At 36.4% G+C, this 15,862-nt stretch overlaps 2 protein-coding genes across 4 annotated transcripts in view; one reads left to right on the forward strand and one right to left on the reverse strand.

Annotated features, from left to right (window-relative positions):
- Magi (membrane associated guanylate kinase, WW and PDZ domain containing protein magi) overlaps positions 1-3,009 on the forward strand; it is a 136,653-nt gene extending 133,644 nt beyond the window's left edge. The window contains exons 6-7 of one of the 3 annotated variants that reach the window (XM_073955964.1): positions 1,229-1,607; positions 1,669-3,009. In XM_073955964.1, coding sequence (XP_073812065.1) covers positions 1,229-1,607; positions 1,669-2,114 — 825 coding nt within the window. In that variant the 3' untranslated portion in view covers positions 2,115-3,009. The remainder of the gene's footprint in view (positions 1-1,228; positions 1,608-1,668) is intronic. The other 2 variants (XM_073955963.1, XM_073955966.1) reach the window with 2 other exon arrangements.
- Positions 3,010-3,189: 180 nt separating this feature from the next.
- Positions 3,190-15,740, reverse strand: LOC141386853 (uncharacterized). The gene is made up of 2 exons (XM_073955758.1): positions 11,403-15,740; positions 3,190-3,273 (listed from the first exon to the last, which is right to left on the reverse strand). The coding sequence occupies exons 1-2, from the start codon at positions 15,738-15,740 to the stop codon at positions 3,190-3,192; spliced, it is 4,422 nt and encodes a 1,473-aa protein (XP_073811859.1).
- Positions 15,741-15,862: the final 122 nt, after the last annotated feature.

Below are 15,862 nucleotides of genomic sequence, written 5' to 3' on the forward strand. Positions count from 1 at the left end.
CTCGGATAATGTCTGGATAAAAAAGTAAAAGTAGCGGATAATTGTTTAAAAGCTTATTTAAAACTCGGATAATGTATGGATAAGATATAAAAGCGTGGATAATAGTTTAAGATAAAGACTCGCTTAATGTTTGGATAATAATTTAATACCCTATTTGAGTCTCGGATAATGTTTGGAAATTTATAAAAAGGGGTGGATAAAGTTTAGATAAGAAACAATAAGCTTGGATAAAAATTAAATATCTTATTTAAATCTCGGATAATGTTTGGAAAATATTTAATAGGCTCGGATAATCGTTTGATAGAAATAGAAATATGTTAAAGCCTCGGATAATAGGCCGAGAGCTATTTAGATGTTTGGATAATAATTTAGTACTATATTTGAGTCTCGGATATTGTCTGGATAAAAAGTAAAAGTAGCGGATAATTGTTTAAAAGCGTGGATAATAGTTTACAATATATATTTAAAGACACGTTAAATGTTTGGATAATAATTTAATACCTTATTTGAGTCTCGGATAATGGTTGCAAATTTATGAAAAGGCGTGGATAAAGTTTAGATAAGAAACAATAAGGTCGGATAACAGTTTAACATCTTATTTAAATCTCGGATAATGTTTGGAAATCATTTAATAGGCGCGGATAATCGTTTGGTAGAAATTTAAATATGTTGAAGCCTCGGATAATAGGCCGATAGCTATTTTGATGTTTGGATAATAGTTTAGTACTATATTTGAGTCTCGGATAATGTCTGGATAAAAAGAAAAAGTAGCGGATAATTGTTTAAAAGCTTATTTAAACCTCGGATAATGTATGGATAAGATATAAAAGCGTGGATAATAGTTTAAGATATATTTAGAGACTCGCCTAATGTTTGGATAATAATTTAATACCTTATTTGAGTCTCGGATAATGGTTGGAAATTTATAAAAAGGCGTGGCATATTAATTGTGTTCCTTGTTTGAGTTCCAGATGAAAAATAAAAGTAGCGGATAATAGTTAAATAGCTATTTCAACTCTCGGATAATTATTTCAAACATAATTTTGTTCTTTATACGATGATAACTTATCTCTAGCAGCCTGAAAAGAAAAGCATGTGGACTTAAACAAATTTCCAATAACAATTTTTAAAATCCTTAACCCATTTTCCATTAACAACGCATCATCCATTTATCTTTAGAAATTAATATGGGATTTCAAATTAAATATGTCCTTTTTCCCATTTTCAGGTTAATGCCTCACACCACAAAGTTGTTTCGTTAATGGGCGAAGCAGCGTTACGTGGTCAAGTGACAATGATTTTAAGAAGACGTACTGCTGCTGCGAGGCCGCCACAGCAACATCATACAACAATTTTAGGACACCAACAACAACAGCATCAACATTCAATGGTCCCACCGCATCAAATGCCACCCATGATGTTTCAACAACCAATGATGCACCAAGACCTACAGCAGCACCAGCAACAAGCTTTGCCTCTTCATTTGCGTAATCATCCTGCCGCTCCTTTACGTTATCCCTATGATGTTATTGTGACGCGTCATGAAAATGAAGGTTTTGGCTTTGTTATTATCTCCTCTTCCAATCAATATTATGGTTCTACAATAGGTAAGTGAAAGCGGTATTATGGGAAAGTCATGATTTTTAAATGCTTGTTTTGTCTTTTTAGGTAAACTCATACCCGGCAGTCCTGCCGATCGTTGTGGTGAACTAAAAGTGGGAGATCGCATTATTGCCGTAAATCGCATTGATATTGCCGGCATGTCTCATGGTGATGTGGTGAATCTAATCAAGGAATCGGGTCTACATGTGCGACTAACCATTGGTTGTCCCAAAGAGGGAGCCATAATCAATGCTGCCCCCACAATGCCGGCTGGTAGCAGTAATCCTGCTGGTGGTTTATTAATAAATTCCGCACAAGCATCACCGGGCCAGGTGTCACAGACACCACCCGGTACGGCGGCATTGCAAGTGGCAGCCAATACGGACAATAATATTACACCCTATTTTGAGAGGCCCCTACTGAGTGCCGGGTCCAATAATGGTTCAGCAGCCTCCTCATCGACACACATGTCTGCCCAACAGTCACCAAATACCTTGCCACCACAATTATGACTCTGAGAGTTGCGTATAAAACTCTTAAAGAGTTTTCTCTAGTAATAGGCCAAACCAAGCAACCAACCAACCAACCCACCTCCCACAACTTCTTCAACAATCAAACAAACCACTCTTTTGTTTATTTTTTTTTTGTAATGCACAATGTTTGTATATAGAGAAACTAAGAATTGTTATAAATTGACCATAAACATGTTAAACATATTGCCACACACACACACACGTACTTATAGACCTTTCCCTTATCCAAAGACTGATGACTCTTATTTATGTTGATATTTTTTGCAAAGTTTTGTTTTTTTTTTCTTCTTCTATGACACAATGACTTTCCAAAAAATACACAAAATATGCACATTTACATATATACAATTTACACATATTTATATATACAACTTTATATATATTTGTTAGATATTTTAAGCAAAAAAAAAAAAAATTACAACAATTTCATGGAAACATATCAAACGAAGCACTTTTAGCATATTAGCATTATTACTTATAGGTTAGGTTAACCTAACCCTTTTTTTTAAATAAAAAAATCTTAAAAAACTCTCTTTAAAATTAAATAGTTTATCTCGTATAAATTGTTAGTTATTTAAAAGTTTATTAAATTTTAAAAATCTATACATTATTAGCATTTATAAGTGTTATATTTAATAATTAGTTTTTAATTAGTCTCTCTCACATTCTCTCTCTTTCTCTTTAGAAGTCTATGTGCGCGCCTTGTATATTGTATTTGAAAAAAAAATTAAACGAAACACATGTTAAAAAATCTATTATATATATTAAATAGTTTTAATTAATTATGATTAAAAAAGAATTTACTTATATAATATACACGTACATATGTAGTATACACATACATATATGCAAAAATAAATTATACACAATATTATATTAATTTGTAATAGTGTTTTATTTTCCAAAGAAATGAAAGAAATGAACATTTTGGATCTTAGATAGGAGTGAATTTTAAAGTTAAGATGAGTCTTGGCCTCAGTTACTGACTGGATATCATGTAAAAGGCGTGGATAATAGTTTTAAAACCAATTTATTACGTATTGAAGCCAATTTATTACGTCTTGAAGCAGTCCAAGCTTGGATAGGTTCGGTTAAAGGATGAGATGATTTGATGGTTATTGGCTTGTTGTTTTTGTTGCTATTATTTGATTAGAATAATAAAATTGTACGTAAAATTTTTAAAAGAAATTTTTTGGAATTCGTGGATTTTTTAAAGAATTTTTTTGGAGGTAACTGATTTTTTTAAGATTTTTGTTGAAGGTAGCGGATTTTTTAAAGATTTTTTTGAGGTCTTGGATTTTTTAAATATGTTTTTGGAGCTCGCGAAGTTTTTTAAGGTGTTTTTGGAACTCATGGATTTTTTTAAAAAATTTTTGGTGTTCGTGTATTCTTTAAAGAGCCTTTTTGGAGCTCGTGAATTTGTTAACAATTTTTTTGGAGCTCGCAGATTTTTTTTTGTGTGGATCTCGTGGATCTTTTTAAAAATTGTTTGGACATATTCAGCCCTATTCTGAACGCATGGGAGTTGGGAAATTTTTCCCATTCCCACATTTTCGTATTCTGAACAAAATTTTGTGGGAGTTTTTTCCCATTTCCCATCTCCCCTCATTCTGAATGAAGTTCGAATTGGGAATTTGTTCCCATGGGAAAAAAGTATACATTCTCTATCTTGAATTGTGGGAGAATTTTGTGTCTTTTTGTGGGAAAAATCTCCCCAGCAAACAGTGTGGGAGTTTGAAAAAAAAATTCAAGAAATTTCATATTTTTATGAAATTTCATATTTTAAGACATCTACACGACAAAATTATTGCAAATATTTATAATCGCCATGTGTTTGTTTAATAAAAGCATACAAAATGTACTGTAAAATATGTCATTAGTAGACTTCGGATTTTGCATATTCTTATATGATACAAAAACCTGCAAGAATCTAACATTTTTTACACCGATAAAAAATTTTCCTTTATGTTATCGAACAAAACAAAAAAAGTAGTAATAATTAGTAGAATTTTGCAGTTCTGGAACAGACCATATGTATTGAAATACGAGAAAAAGAGTCATGGTTGATTCTATTAACGCAGAACAACAAGTAAAAACAAATCAATTTCAAAAGAATTTTTGGCAATAATTATTAAAATATATTGGAAGATAACCATAATATACAATCTTTACAACTTTTATTCATTTTCGTAATATAACTTTCGGGTTTTTTAAATCAGACGACCAACGTTCTATTGAAAACGTGTTAGTCTCCTCAACGACACGACAAAGATCACAGGCGTACATACATATATGCCAAATTATTGCAATGCTATTCCATTTTCCGAAATGCCTTTTCTTGAATAGGATCGTTATTTTTGAACGTAGAAGCTTGAAATTTTGCAAGGGCATGTGTTTTAGTTTTAGATTCAATCACAAACGTATTTTATTATTATTATTATTATTTTTTTTTTTTTTTTGGATACGTCTTCGGATATTTATGGTGACGATATGTAATAACAAGCAAAAATATGTAATAATCGAGAAAAATATCCGAACTTATCTTTTTGAATTTTTTTAAAAATATGCAAAATACGAGTTCTAGCGATCATTAGGAATAAGTAAAACTAGCGATATACTCGTTAAACCCCTAACTAAAATTACTCGGTATCAACATACAATTTTTAAATTCGTTACAAACTTAAAAAGTTCCTATTACTTTTTACATAAAAATTATGTTTGCCTACTAATTAAAAAATGCTTACACCAATTCGCACAATCTGAAGAAAATGTGCTTATTAGAACAACATCACACATCGTTGACTCCATTCACTTAAAAAATCCATAAATCAATGCACGGTTGTTGAATTAAGTAAGTTGTGCTTTTGCTAATCTAATTCAAAAACCGCGAATTCAATGCAAATAGGCATTTTGTATTACAAAACAAAATTACAGCCCCTAAAAGTATGCTATCATAATTTGGTGTAACTAATTTCGAATTTCGAAAATTCAATTCCCATGATTTGATGTTCCCACGTCGTTGAGAATATGGAAAACGTGGGAATGGGAAATTTCGCTCCCATGGGAAACAGTTCCCATGGGAATGTTCAGAATAGGGCTGATTGGATTTTTTAACTAATTTTTTTGGAGCTCGTGGACTTTTTAAAGAATTTTTTGGGGCTCGTGAATTTTCTAAAGATTTTTTGGTGCTCGTGAATTTTTAAAGAATTTTTTTGGAGCTTCTGCATTTTTAAAGAACTTTTTTGGAATTTGTCGATATTTTATAGAATTTTTTTCAGCTCGTGGATTATTTAAATTTTTTTTTTGGAGCTTCTGGATTTTTTATAGATGATTTTTTGGAGCTCGTGGATTTTTTAAAGAAGATTTTTTGAACTCGTTGATTTTTTGAAGGATTTTTTTTTGAACTCGTGGATTTTTTGAAGGATTTTTTTTGAAGCTCGTGGATTTTTTAAAGAGTTTTTAGAGCTTGTGGATTTTTTAAAGAGTTTTTAGAGCTTGTGGATTTTTTAAAGAGTTTTTAGAGCTCGTGGATTTTTTTAAAGAGTTTTTAGAGCTCGTGCATTTTATAAAAAAAAATTTTTGGAGCTCTTGGATTTTATTAAGAACATTTTTGGAGCTCCTGAATTTTTTAAGAACTTTTTGGAGCTCGTGTTTTTTTGAGAATTTCTTCGAATCTCGAAGAATTTTTAAAAAATTAATTCGATCTCGTGGACTTTTAAAAAAATTTTTGGGAATTCGTGGATTTTTAAAGACTTTTTTTGGAGCTCGTGGTTTTTGATTTTTTTTTGATGTCGCGGATTTGTTAAATACCTTTTTGGAGCTCGCGAAATTTTTAAAGATTTTTTTTTGGAACTCATGGATTTTTTAAAATTCGTGGATTTTTTATTTTTTTTTTTTGAACTCGTGGATTTTTTTAAGCTCGTGGATTTTTAAAAAAAAAAATTTGGAGCTCGTGGATTTTTTAAAAAAAATTTTGGAGCTCGTGGATTTTTTAAAAACTTTTTTGGAGCTACTGGACTTTTTAAGAACTTTTTTGGACTTTTAAAGAATTATTAAGAGCTCGTGTTTTTAAAGAAATTTTTGGTGCTCGTAGATTTTTTAAAGAATTATTTGGTGCTCCTGAATTTTTTAATTTCTTTTTTTTTTTTTTTTTGAACTCGTGGAGTTTTTAAAGAAATTTTTTGGAGCTCGTTGATTTTTTAAAGAAGCTTTTTTGGAGCTCCTAGATTTTTTAAATATTTTTTGGAGCTCGTGGATTTTTTAAAGAAGTTTTTGGAGCTCCTAGATTATTTTAAAGCCACATCTCGTCAAACAAAAATAACACTATACAAAACGCTGATACTACCCGTGCTAATGTATGGCTCCGAAGCATGGGTACTTGCGCAAGCAGATAAGGCAGTGCTTGGTGTGTTTGAGAGGAAAATTCTTCGAAAGATCTACGGGCCGATTTGCGTTGACGGTGAATATCGACGTCGTATGAACCACGAGCTATATAAGCTATACAAAGACATGCATATAGTTAAACGTATCGAGATACAACGATTGCGTTGGCTAGGCCATATCATAAGAATGAGCGATGATGAACCCGCTAAAAAGGCGTATGAATACATGCCACATGGCGGTGCACGCAGAATCGGCAGGCCTAAGTTTCGATGGAGCATACAAGTGGATGAAGAAATGAAAAGGCGCGGTATTCCAAAAAGTGAAGCGAGAAACAGAGAGGAATGGAGATCTCTTCTTAGTTCGGTCTATGGAACAAATGTTCTGTAATGGGCCAACTAAGTAAGTAAGTAAGATTTTTTAAAGAAGTTTTTTGGAGCTCCTAGATTTTTTAAATCATTTTTTGGAACTCGTGGATTTTTTAAAGAATTTTTTTGGTGCTCGTAGATTTTTTTAAAGAGTTATTTGGAGCTCGTGGATTTTTAAAGAATTATTTGGGGCTCGTGGATTTTTTAAAGAATTTTTTGGAGCTCGTCACTTTTTTAAAAAAATTTTGGAGTTCGTGGATTTTTTTAACAACTTTTTGGAGCTCTTGGATTTTTTGAACAACCTTTCGGAGCTCCTGGATTTTTAAAATTTTTTTTTTTGAGCTCGCGACATTTTTTTGGAACACGTGGATTTTTTAAAGAATTTTTTGGCGCTCGTGGATTTTTGAAAAAATTTTTTGAAACTCGTGAATTTTTAAATAATTTATTTTAGCTCGTCGATTTTTTAAAGAGTTTTTTTAAGCTCGCCGATTTCGCGGATTTTTTTTGAAACTCGTGGATTTTTTTAAAGAATATTTTGGAGCTCGTGGATTTTTTTAAAGAATATTTTGGAGCTCGTGGATTTTTTTAAAGAATATTTTGGAGCTCGTGGAGTTTTTAAAGAGGTAATGGATTGTTTAAAAACATTTTTTTAGCTCGTCGATTTTTTAAAGAAGATCGTGGATTTTTTAAAGAATTGTTTTGAACTCGATTTTTTAAAGAATATTCTTGGGGCTCGTCGATTTTTTAAAGAAGTTTTTTAAAGCTCGTGGATTTTTTAAAGATTTTATTTGGAACTCGCGGATTTTTTAGAAAAACTTTTTGAACTCGTGAATTTTTTAGAAAAATTTTCTGAACTCGTGAATTTTTTTAAAGAATTTGTTGAAGCTCGTGGATTTTTTAAAGATTTTTTATTATTGGGAACTCGTGGATCTTTAAAGAAGTTTTTTGATGCTCGTGGATTTTTTAAAGAATTTTGGAGCTCGTGGATATTTTAAGAATTTTTTGGAGTTCGTGGATTTTTTTAAATAATTATTTTTAGTTCGTGTATTTTTTTAATAACTTTTTTGGAGCACGAGGATTTTTTAAAGTATTTTTTGGAGCTCGTGAATTTTTTAAATAAATAAAAAAATAATATAGCTCGACGATTTAAAAAAAATGTTTGAAGCTCATGGATTTTTTGAAGATTTTTTTTGGAGCTCGACGATTTAAAAAAAAAAAATTGAAGCTCGTGGATTTTTTGAAGATTTTTTCTTGGAGTTCGTGGATTTTTTATAGTATTTTTATGAGTTCGAGGATTTTGTATTTTGAAGGGACTATTTTGTCCTTCAATGAGGTTTTAGATGTCTTTTATCAAGGCAGTGTCACCAAGATAAAATTATAGGTTTAACGCAAGCACATAAACTTGGTTAAGACGGAGAGGAAATGATTGTAACACAATAAGTAGTTTTCACTTTCTCATTTCTTTATTGAAAAGTTTGTTCTTAAATACTAAATTATTGCTAACTTGCACATTTACATTGAATATCTTGACCTAGTAAAATGGTTTAATAATTATTACAAAAATAACTATTGTGGTTCATTAGCCTACAACCATTCTACGACATTGTTGTTGACTTTTTAGTTAATAACAATAAATCTGCGTTTGCAGTTTTTAACTAGAACGTTTCGTTTATCGCAATGACATAATGAATGAGTTATGACGATATGAACAAAAGCATGAACGCATACATTTATTATTTTGTTTATTTATTATTTAGACATAGCAATGCAAAAAGTCTTTAAGACCAACGTTTGTTTTTAAGCATAAATATATTTTCGATGATGTGAATGTCTGAACAGGCTCCCCGCCGTTGAGCCATGCTCAACTGAAATTTGATATGGTGGTACAACATATATTAGTTTACATTAAAAAGAGTGCAGTAGTATGATTGTTCTTGACCTAGACAACGAACAAAATGTATATATATATTTTTTTTAATTTCATTTTCTTATGAATATTATGATACGGAAACAACAAATTCTGATGACGCGACATTTTGACGGACTGCTGCTATGGGAGGTTGTTGACTTGGCTTCATTTTAATGGATTGTTTTCTCCTGTAGAGAATGCATCGTGTCCATTCTTGTTCATTTAATGTATAATATTCATCTCTGTGGGGGGTTATAGCGATGAGGTCGCTACATGGCCTAATGATCATCATGGTGCTATTGACGAGTGCTGGAATTGGATGTAGCTTAAGCAGTTCCAAAGATCCTGGGTCATATAGAGGAATTGTTATATAGAAAATGATATGATTCTCTGTGATTCCTCCCTTTACATTCATAATTTTGTAGAGCTGCAGGAGATTATCTTGACGGACGGGTAGCTGCAATGCTGGTGGAAGATGATTTCTGACTTGTATGAGCTCTGATTGAAGTTGTAGTGGTGATAGTAACATTGGGCTGATTTCCCCATGATGCGAATCGGACAAAGTTGTTATTATTGCTGTTTGTATTCGGTGTAGCCTTACTAATATCAATGACAATTGAGAAGATAGTGACACCATACTTTGGAACAGGTTAAATTGGTGACTGTCTTGTTCGTTTTCGTGTAGCCGTTTTTCAATGTTGTTCAATTGACGATCAAGGCTGTCGAAGTCTTCTTTTAGTTGTAGTTCATCTTGTTTAAAAATGTTGAGGGTTGAGTTAATAACTGAGGTTTGGTTTCTTAAGAGCTGTTTCATGTGGTTTTCATCTTCTTTGATTAAGGTGATAGTGTCTGACATTTGTTCCGCGTAATTTGAGTCCAAAACTCCAAAAAGTGAGTTAGCAATGTTTCCAACAATATTTACAGCACCACGTTTGCTTCTTTTGTTTTTTAGCAACAGGTTTCCGTCCTTGAGGTCTGAGAAACCGAGCTCAAGGGTATGTAGAATGTTCAGACACGGTGTCCTTTGGGATATGAGGGTACATAACTTCTGGAGTGCCGAAGTGCCATTTGTAAATGTGTCCATCTCTCGCCAGTATGGTTGTAGTTCATAGTACGTTATAAGTTTCCAGTCTGATCTTGAGATACGTGTGGTGCCAATTCCTTCAAAGTGTATTCCAATGTTGGGTTCAAACTTGGTTACCTCTATTTTGTTTGCACAAATTAAGGGAAGTGCACATAGAGCTACGATCATCGTTAGCATGATGTTAGAGCTTGAAGTTGTTCGTTTCCTTTTGCTTGGACGTTCGTCTGTTGATGTTGAGGATGATTGCGTCTCCAGCTCTTCCTCATTGGTCGGGTTTGGTGATAGTTGCACGGTCGGCAAGTCTTTGCAGGTATTGTCTTCTTCGAGTCGCGGAAGTGGTGCTAAATATTGGATAGCTCTTTTAAAAACTCCGGATGCGGTTTTTACGTCAGCAACTCTCACTAAATTGTCGTTTCCTTTGTATGTTTTGATAACACGACCTAAGGGCCACTTCATGACCGGAACATTGTCTTCTTTTATAATGACAATGGCTCCTGGTTGTAGATTCTTCGACTGCTCTTTCCACTTACTGCGATATTGCAGTTCGTTTAGATAGTCTCGTGACCACCTGCTCCAAAATTCGTGCTTAAGTCGAGAAACCAGATTCCACCTTGTCGCTAGGCTTAAGGTTGGTTGCTTTGCTTGCGAGTCCACTTGTGCAGTGAGTGGTTCTCCAATCAAAAAGTGTCCTGGAGTGAGTGCACCTATATCATTGGGATCATTTGACATCGGAGAAATAGGCCTCGAGTTTAATATGGCTTCAATTTCAATGACCAAAGTCTCGAGTTCTTCATAAGTCAAGGATGCATTCCCCATGCTTCTGATTAGAAGATGTTTTGCTGACTTGACAGCGGCTTCCCAGAGGCCACCGAAGTGTGGCGCTCTTGAGGAATGAAATGAAACTGAATGCCCTTGTTGTTGCAAGTATTTGAAATGGCTTCTTGGGCATTTGTTGTATGTATGATGGTTGACAGTTCAGGTAGCTTGTTTTTTGCTCCTACGAAGTTCGTTGCGTTGTCGCAGTATAGGTTTTGGCAGTGCCCACGTCGTCCGATGAATCTTTTAAGAGCACCTATGAATGCCTCTGTTGTGAGATCACTCACTAGTTCCAAGTGTACTGCCTTCGTCGAGAAGCAACAAAATACTGCAATGTATGCCTTGTGTGGCCGTTTTCCGCGAAGTTTGTAATGTACTGTTATTGGGCCACAAAAATCTACCCCAGTATTAATGAAGGCTCTGGCTGGTGTGACACGCGTGGAAGGCAAGTTTCCCATAACTTGATTAAAAAATGCTGGTTTAGCTCTGCTACAAATTGTACAGCGATGAACCGTAGCTCGAGCCATAATCTTCCCTTTTAGTGGCCAAAACCGTTGTCGTACGATTCCCAGCAATGTTTGTGCGCCACAATGTTTATTTTCTTTGTGGACCATTTCAAATATTAATTTTGAAATTGGGTCATTGTAGGGAATAAGAAGTTGATGCTTGGAGTCGAATGACAAAGACGATGCTTCAAGACGACCCCCAACCCGAATTAGGCCGTCATTGTCCAAGAATGGTGACAGGTTACTGAGTTTACTTGTTCCACGCACCTCTTGATACTTCTTCAGTTGTTGAATTTCTTCCTTAAAGTCCGACTCTTGTATGTGCCTGATGATATGCCTTAAAGCCGTGTCTAGCTCGACCGTTGTAAGTGATCCTTGGGCCTGTCGAAGGGTATTTTTGCATCTGCTCTGAGTAATGAAACGCAAAACGTATGCTATGATTCGTTGTAGACGGATGAACGAGTTGTTGTGATTTATGTTGTACATAAAGTTGGTTGGTGTCACTGAAGTGACGAGTGCCTCTGGTACCTTCCTCTTTCTCTCGAGATTGGTCGAAATTGCAAGATTTGAATTGAATTTTTCTGGCCATGTTGTATCCTTTCCGTGTAAAAACAAGGGACCACAGAACCAAAGAGTACAATCTTTAAGGGCTGTCGGCGATATGCCGCGAGATAGTACATCGGCTGGATTGCACTTTGAGCTGACATGACGCCACTGTTCTGCCTGAGTGATTTCTTGTATGATTGCAATTCTATTGGCCACAAATGTATTGAATGCTGCGGATGATGAGTTTATCCAGGCCAGCACGATTTCTGAGTCAGTCCAAAACCAGGTTGGACACGTCAATTGAAGATCGATTTTGATTTTTGAAGCTAGCTGGGCTCCAAGTACTGCTGCGCAAAGCTCCAACCGTGGTATGGTTTGCCTTTTGAGTGGGGCAACGCGAGACTTCGAACATAGGAGACGTGTCATGATTGTTCCATCTTTAAAGGTTGATCGCATATAAGCCGCTGCGCCGTACGCCTTTTCTGACGCGTCTGTGAAGATGTGTAGTTGCCTTGATTCTGGCACTCTCCCTTTAAAGATGTGTCTATATATCTGAAGATTTTTTAGAGCGTTTAAGTCCGATCGAAACGTGGTCCATTTAGAGTGTAAGGATTCTGGTAACGATTGGTCCCAGTCTAATTTTAACTCCCACAATTCTTGTATGAATATTTTGGCCGTAACTGTGACTGGAGACAGTACCCCTAATGGATCAAAAAGTCTGGCAAGATCTGAAGTCACTGTACGTTTAGTGACTCTCCTGACGGGATCAATATTGACTTTTACACAGAAGGTGTCATCTTTTGGAAGCCATGTTAACCCTAATGTTTTAACGGTGTCAGCCTTTGAGCTCTCGAAATCTAAATTTACTTCTTGATCTCCTTCTGAAATGTCTTTAAGCAATTGAGGGTTATTAGCACACCACTTGCGTAAGTTGAACCCGCTGTCTTTCATAACTTGAATGAGTTGCTGCTGCAAATTTACTGCGGTTATTAAACTGTCGGCTCCGCCCAGGCCATCGTCGACGTAAAAGTTCTCTTGCAGAAATTGCGAGGCGAGTGGGTAGCGGATTGCGTTCTCCTTGGCCATTCGTTGCAGGCATTTTGTTGCCAGATATGGGGCGGCTCTTGTGCCATATGTGACTGTGTTGAGTTGGTAGTAGGTTATAGGCTGAGTGACATCCTTTCTCCAAATTATTAGTTGAAACTGGCGGTCCTCAGGAGAGATTAAGACCTGCCTGTACATTTTCTCGACATCAGTTGTAAAAACGTACTTGGGTAGCCTAAATCTCAGTAGTATAGAGAACAGATCGCTCTGAACCGTAGGTCCTGCGTACATAAGATCATTTAGCGAATGCATTGACGAAGTTTTGGCCGAAGCGTCGAATACTACACGGAGCTTTGTTGTTGTGCTTTCAGGTCGTTGTACGCAATGATGTGGGATAAAGTAGTGTGGGGAGCGAATAGCATCTGTCGATATTTTTGTCATGTGTCCTAGGTTTTCATATTCTTCCATGAATTTGACATATTGTTGTTTCAACTCAGGATCCTTCTGCAACCGGCGTTCGAGGGAAAAGAATCGATTGATTGCGATCCCATGAGAATCTCCTAAGGCGTCGGGGTTTTGATGAAATGGTATTCGAACTACGAATCGATTTTTGTTGTCCTTGGTGGTGTGCTGCTCAAAGTGATGTTCGCATTGTCTTTCTTCGAGGGACATTGGTTTGCTGGTTGTCTTGATTTCTTCCAATTCCCATAGTCGGGCGATAGAGGCGTCAAGCGATTCATCCGTCGTACATATTCCGCATGTAAGGTTCCTGGGCTGTTCCTCTTGAATTTTTCCTGAGATTACCCATCCAAACACAGTGTTTTGCATTGTAGGGAGATTCTTGGCTAATTTTATTTGTCCAATCGACAATAGTTCGTGATAATGTTCTGCACCTAGCAATATATCAATTTTATCAGGACGGTTGAAGGCTGGATCAGCTAGCGTCAGATTCTTTGGAATCGACCAATCTTCAATGTTAATGAATTGTGATGGCTGTGGTGATAGGATACGAGGCAAAACAAACGCTTCAAGTCGAGTCGAATAATTGTTGATTCGAGACTTTAGAGCTACATTTACTCGATGGTTTGTTCTAGTGTTGGTTGCACCGATCCCGTTGATATTGATTGTTGATTTTTGCATTGAAATGCCAAGTCGCTTTACTAAACGTTCTGTGATGAAATTGACTTGGGAACCCGAATCGAGCAAAGCGCGACACTCCACTTCTGCTTCCTCCACCTTTATTTTTACTACAGCAGTGCTGAGTACCACGTACGAGCTGATTTGTTCTTTATTAGCAGCAGCTAGCGCCGTGGCTTCCTGATTATTGCACGACTCAGTATTTACGGAGGCTACTCCACCGGCAGGCTTTGTACCAGTTCCAGCTGATAAAGTCGTACGACTATCTTGTTTGTTCGTAGACCCTTGCTTGCGTTCTAGATGCAACAATGTGTTGTGTTTCTTGTTGCATTTCGTGCAACATCGTGTTGTACATTGCTTCGATGAATGGCCCGCCTTTAAACAGTTCACACATCGTTTTTGCTTTTGAGTGAAGTTTAGTCGTTCTGGCGGTGTCATTTTGAGAAAGCTCTGGCAGTGATATAGCTTATGGGTGCCATTTTTACACAGAGTACACATGTTGTCTCCTTGGTTTGCCGATGCCACTGTAGCACACGATTTAGGTGACGTTTTTTCCTTTTGACCCATCGCCTCCATTGACTGGAATCGAGTCTCCAGAAATTCTAGGAATTGGCTAACTTGCTGCAACTCCCTTGGGTTGACAATAGACCTTTCATACTGGCTGTAAGTACTTCGGTCTAGTTTCCTCGACAGTAGATGAAGTAACATTGGACTCCAAGAGGACGTGTCGACTCCAACGTTCTTAAGCGCATGTAAGCACTCTTGAGTGACGTCATGTAGCTGCTTAATGGACGCGGCAGATGACCCGGTCGATGGTTGATCAACCAGTTGATGTATAAGCGATGCTACTAGCACTCGCTTATTGTTGTATCGATCTTGCAGCATTTTCCATGCCGCGTCATAATTTTCGGCAGTAGCTGATATATGACTAATCAGATTTTCTGCTTCACCCGTCAGATTTGCCTTCAGATACCACATCTTTTGTACTGTGGGTATGCGTTGGTTGTTTACCAACTGTGTAAAAAGATCACTGAATGCCGGCCATTTTAAATAATCCCCATTAAACTTTGGGATTGTTACCTTCGGTAGCGGAATTACACTGTGTGTTGACAAGTTACTCCCCAGTTGAGGTGCGTTTCTTACATTATCAGAGCATTTGTCCTTCAGGACCGCCAGCCGCATTAGGTTATGCTGCACCGAATCTTCTAGGCTATCGTAACTATCTTGATCTAGCCCGATTTTGGAAGGGTCCTTGATCTGCTGCCAAATTTCGTCGAATAAATCTGTGATTTGGCCCCACAGCTTTTTTATCGTATCTTCTTTGATTGTATAAAATGGAATTGATTGTCCGGCTTCGATACTGTCCAAGCTCTGCAAATGGCGCTTAAGAGCAGCCATTCTGGCTTTTATCCTTCGGGCCAGCCCCTCAACTTGGGTTGATGCATATACCTCTATCTGGCCCGAAGTTTGGCCTTCTGAACTAATTTCTTGGGCTTCTTTCGATGGACCTGGCTTGCTCTTCACTTTGTCTAATTCCGCCGCGATGTAGTCCATTGTTGAATTGAATTTTTCTCCAATGTTCTTATGTAAATTCTCCGCTATATATGGGTCATCCTCTGGCAAAGACGGATCATTGCGGATCTGGTTCTCCGCCTTCTCAAACGTCTGCCAGAGCGCCGTTAGCTCGTTACGCTTGCTTAAATAGAACTCCTCCGTCCTTCTGTCGTGCGGCGCCTTCTTAATTGTCGACACGAATTTGTCGAAATTGCTGGCCCTTACTCCCTGCAGAGCTATAAGGTCTTGTACCGTTGTCATTGCTATATCTCCAAACCACTTGTGAGGTTGTTGCTAGATATGTAGCTTTATGAGTTTTCGAACGTTGTAACCGAAGTTGAATCAGCAAGGATCTGGTTCGTATCTGAGGTTCTGTGTATACT

Source organism: Musca autumnalis, unplaced genomic scaffold, assembly GCF_047663935.1.
Source record: "Musca autumnalis isolate F117 unplaced genomic scaffold, ASM4766393v1 scaffold_5, whole genome shotgun sequence".
NCBI lineage: Eukaryota > Metazoa > Arthropoda > Insecta > Diptera > Muscidae > Musca > Musca autumnalis.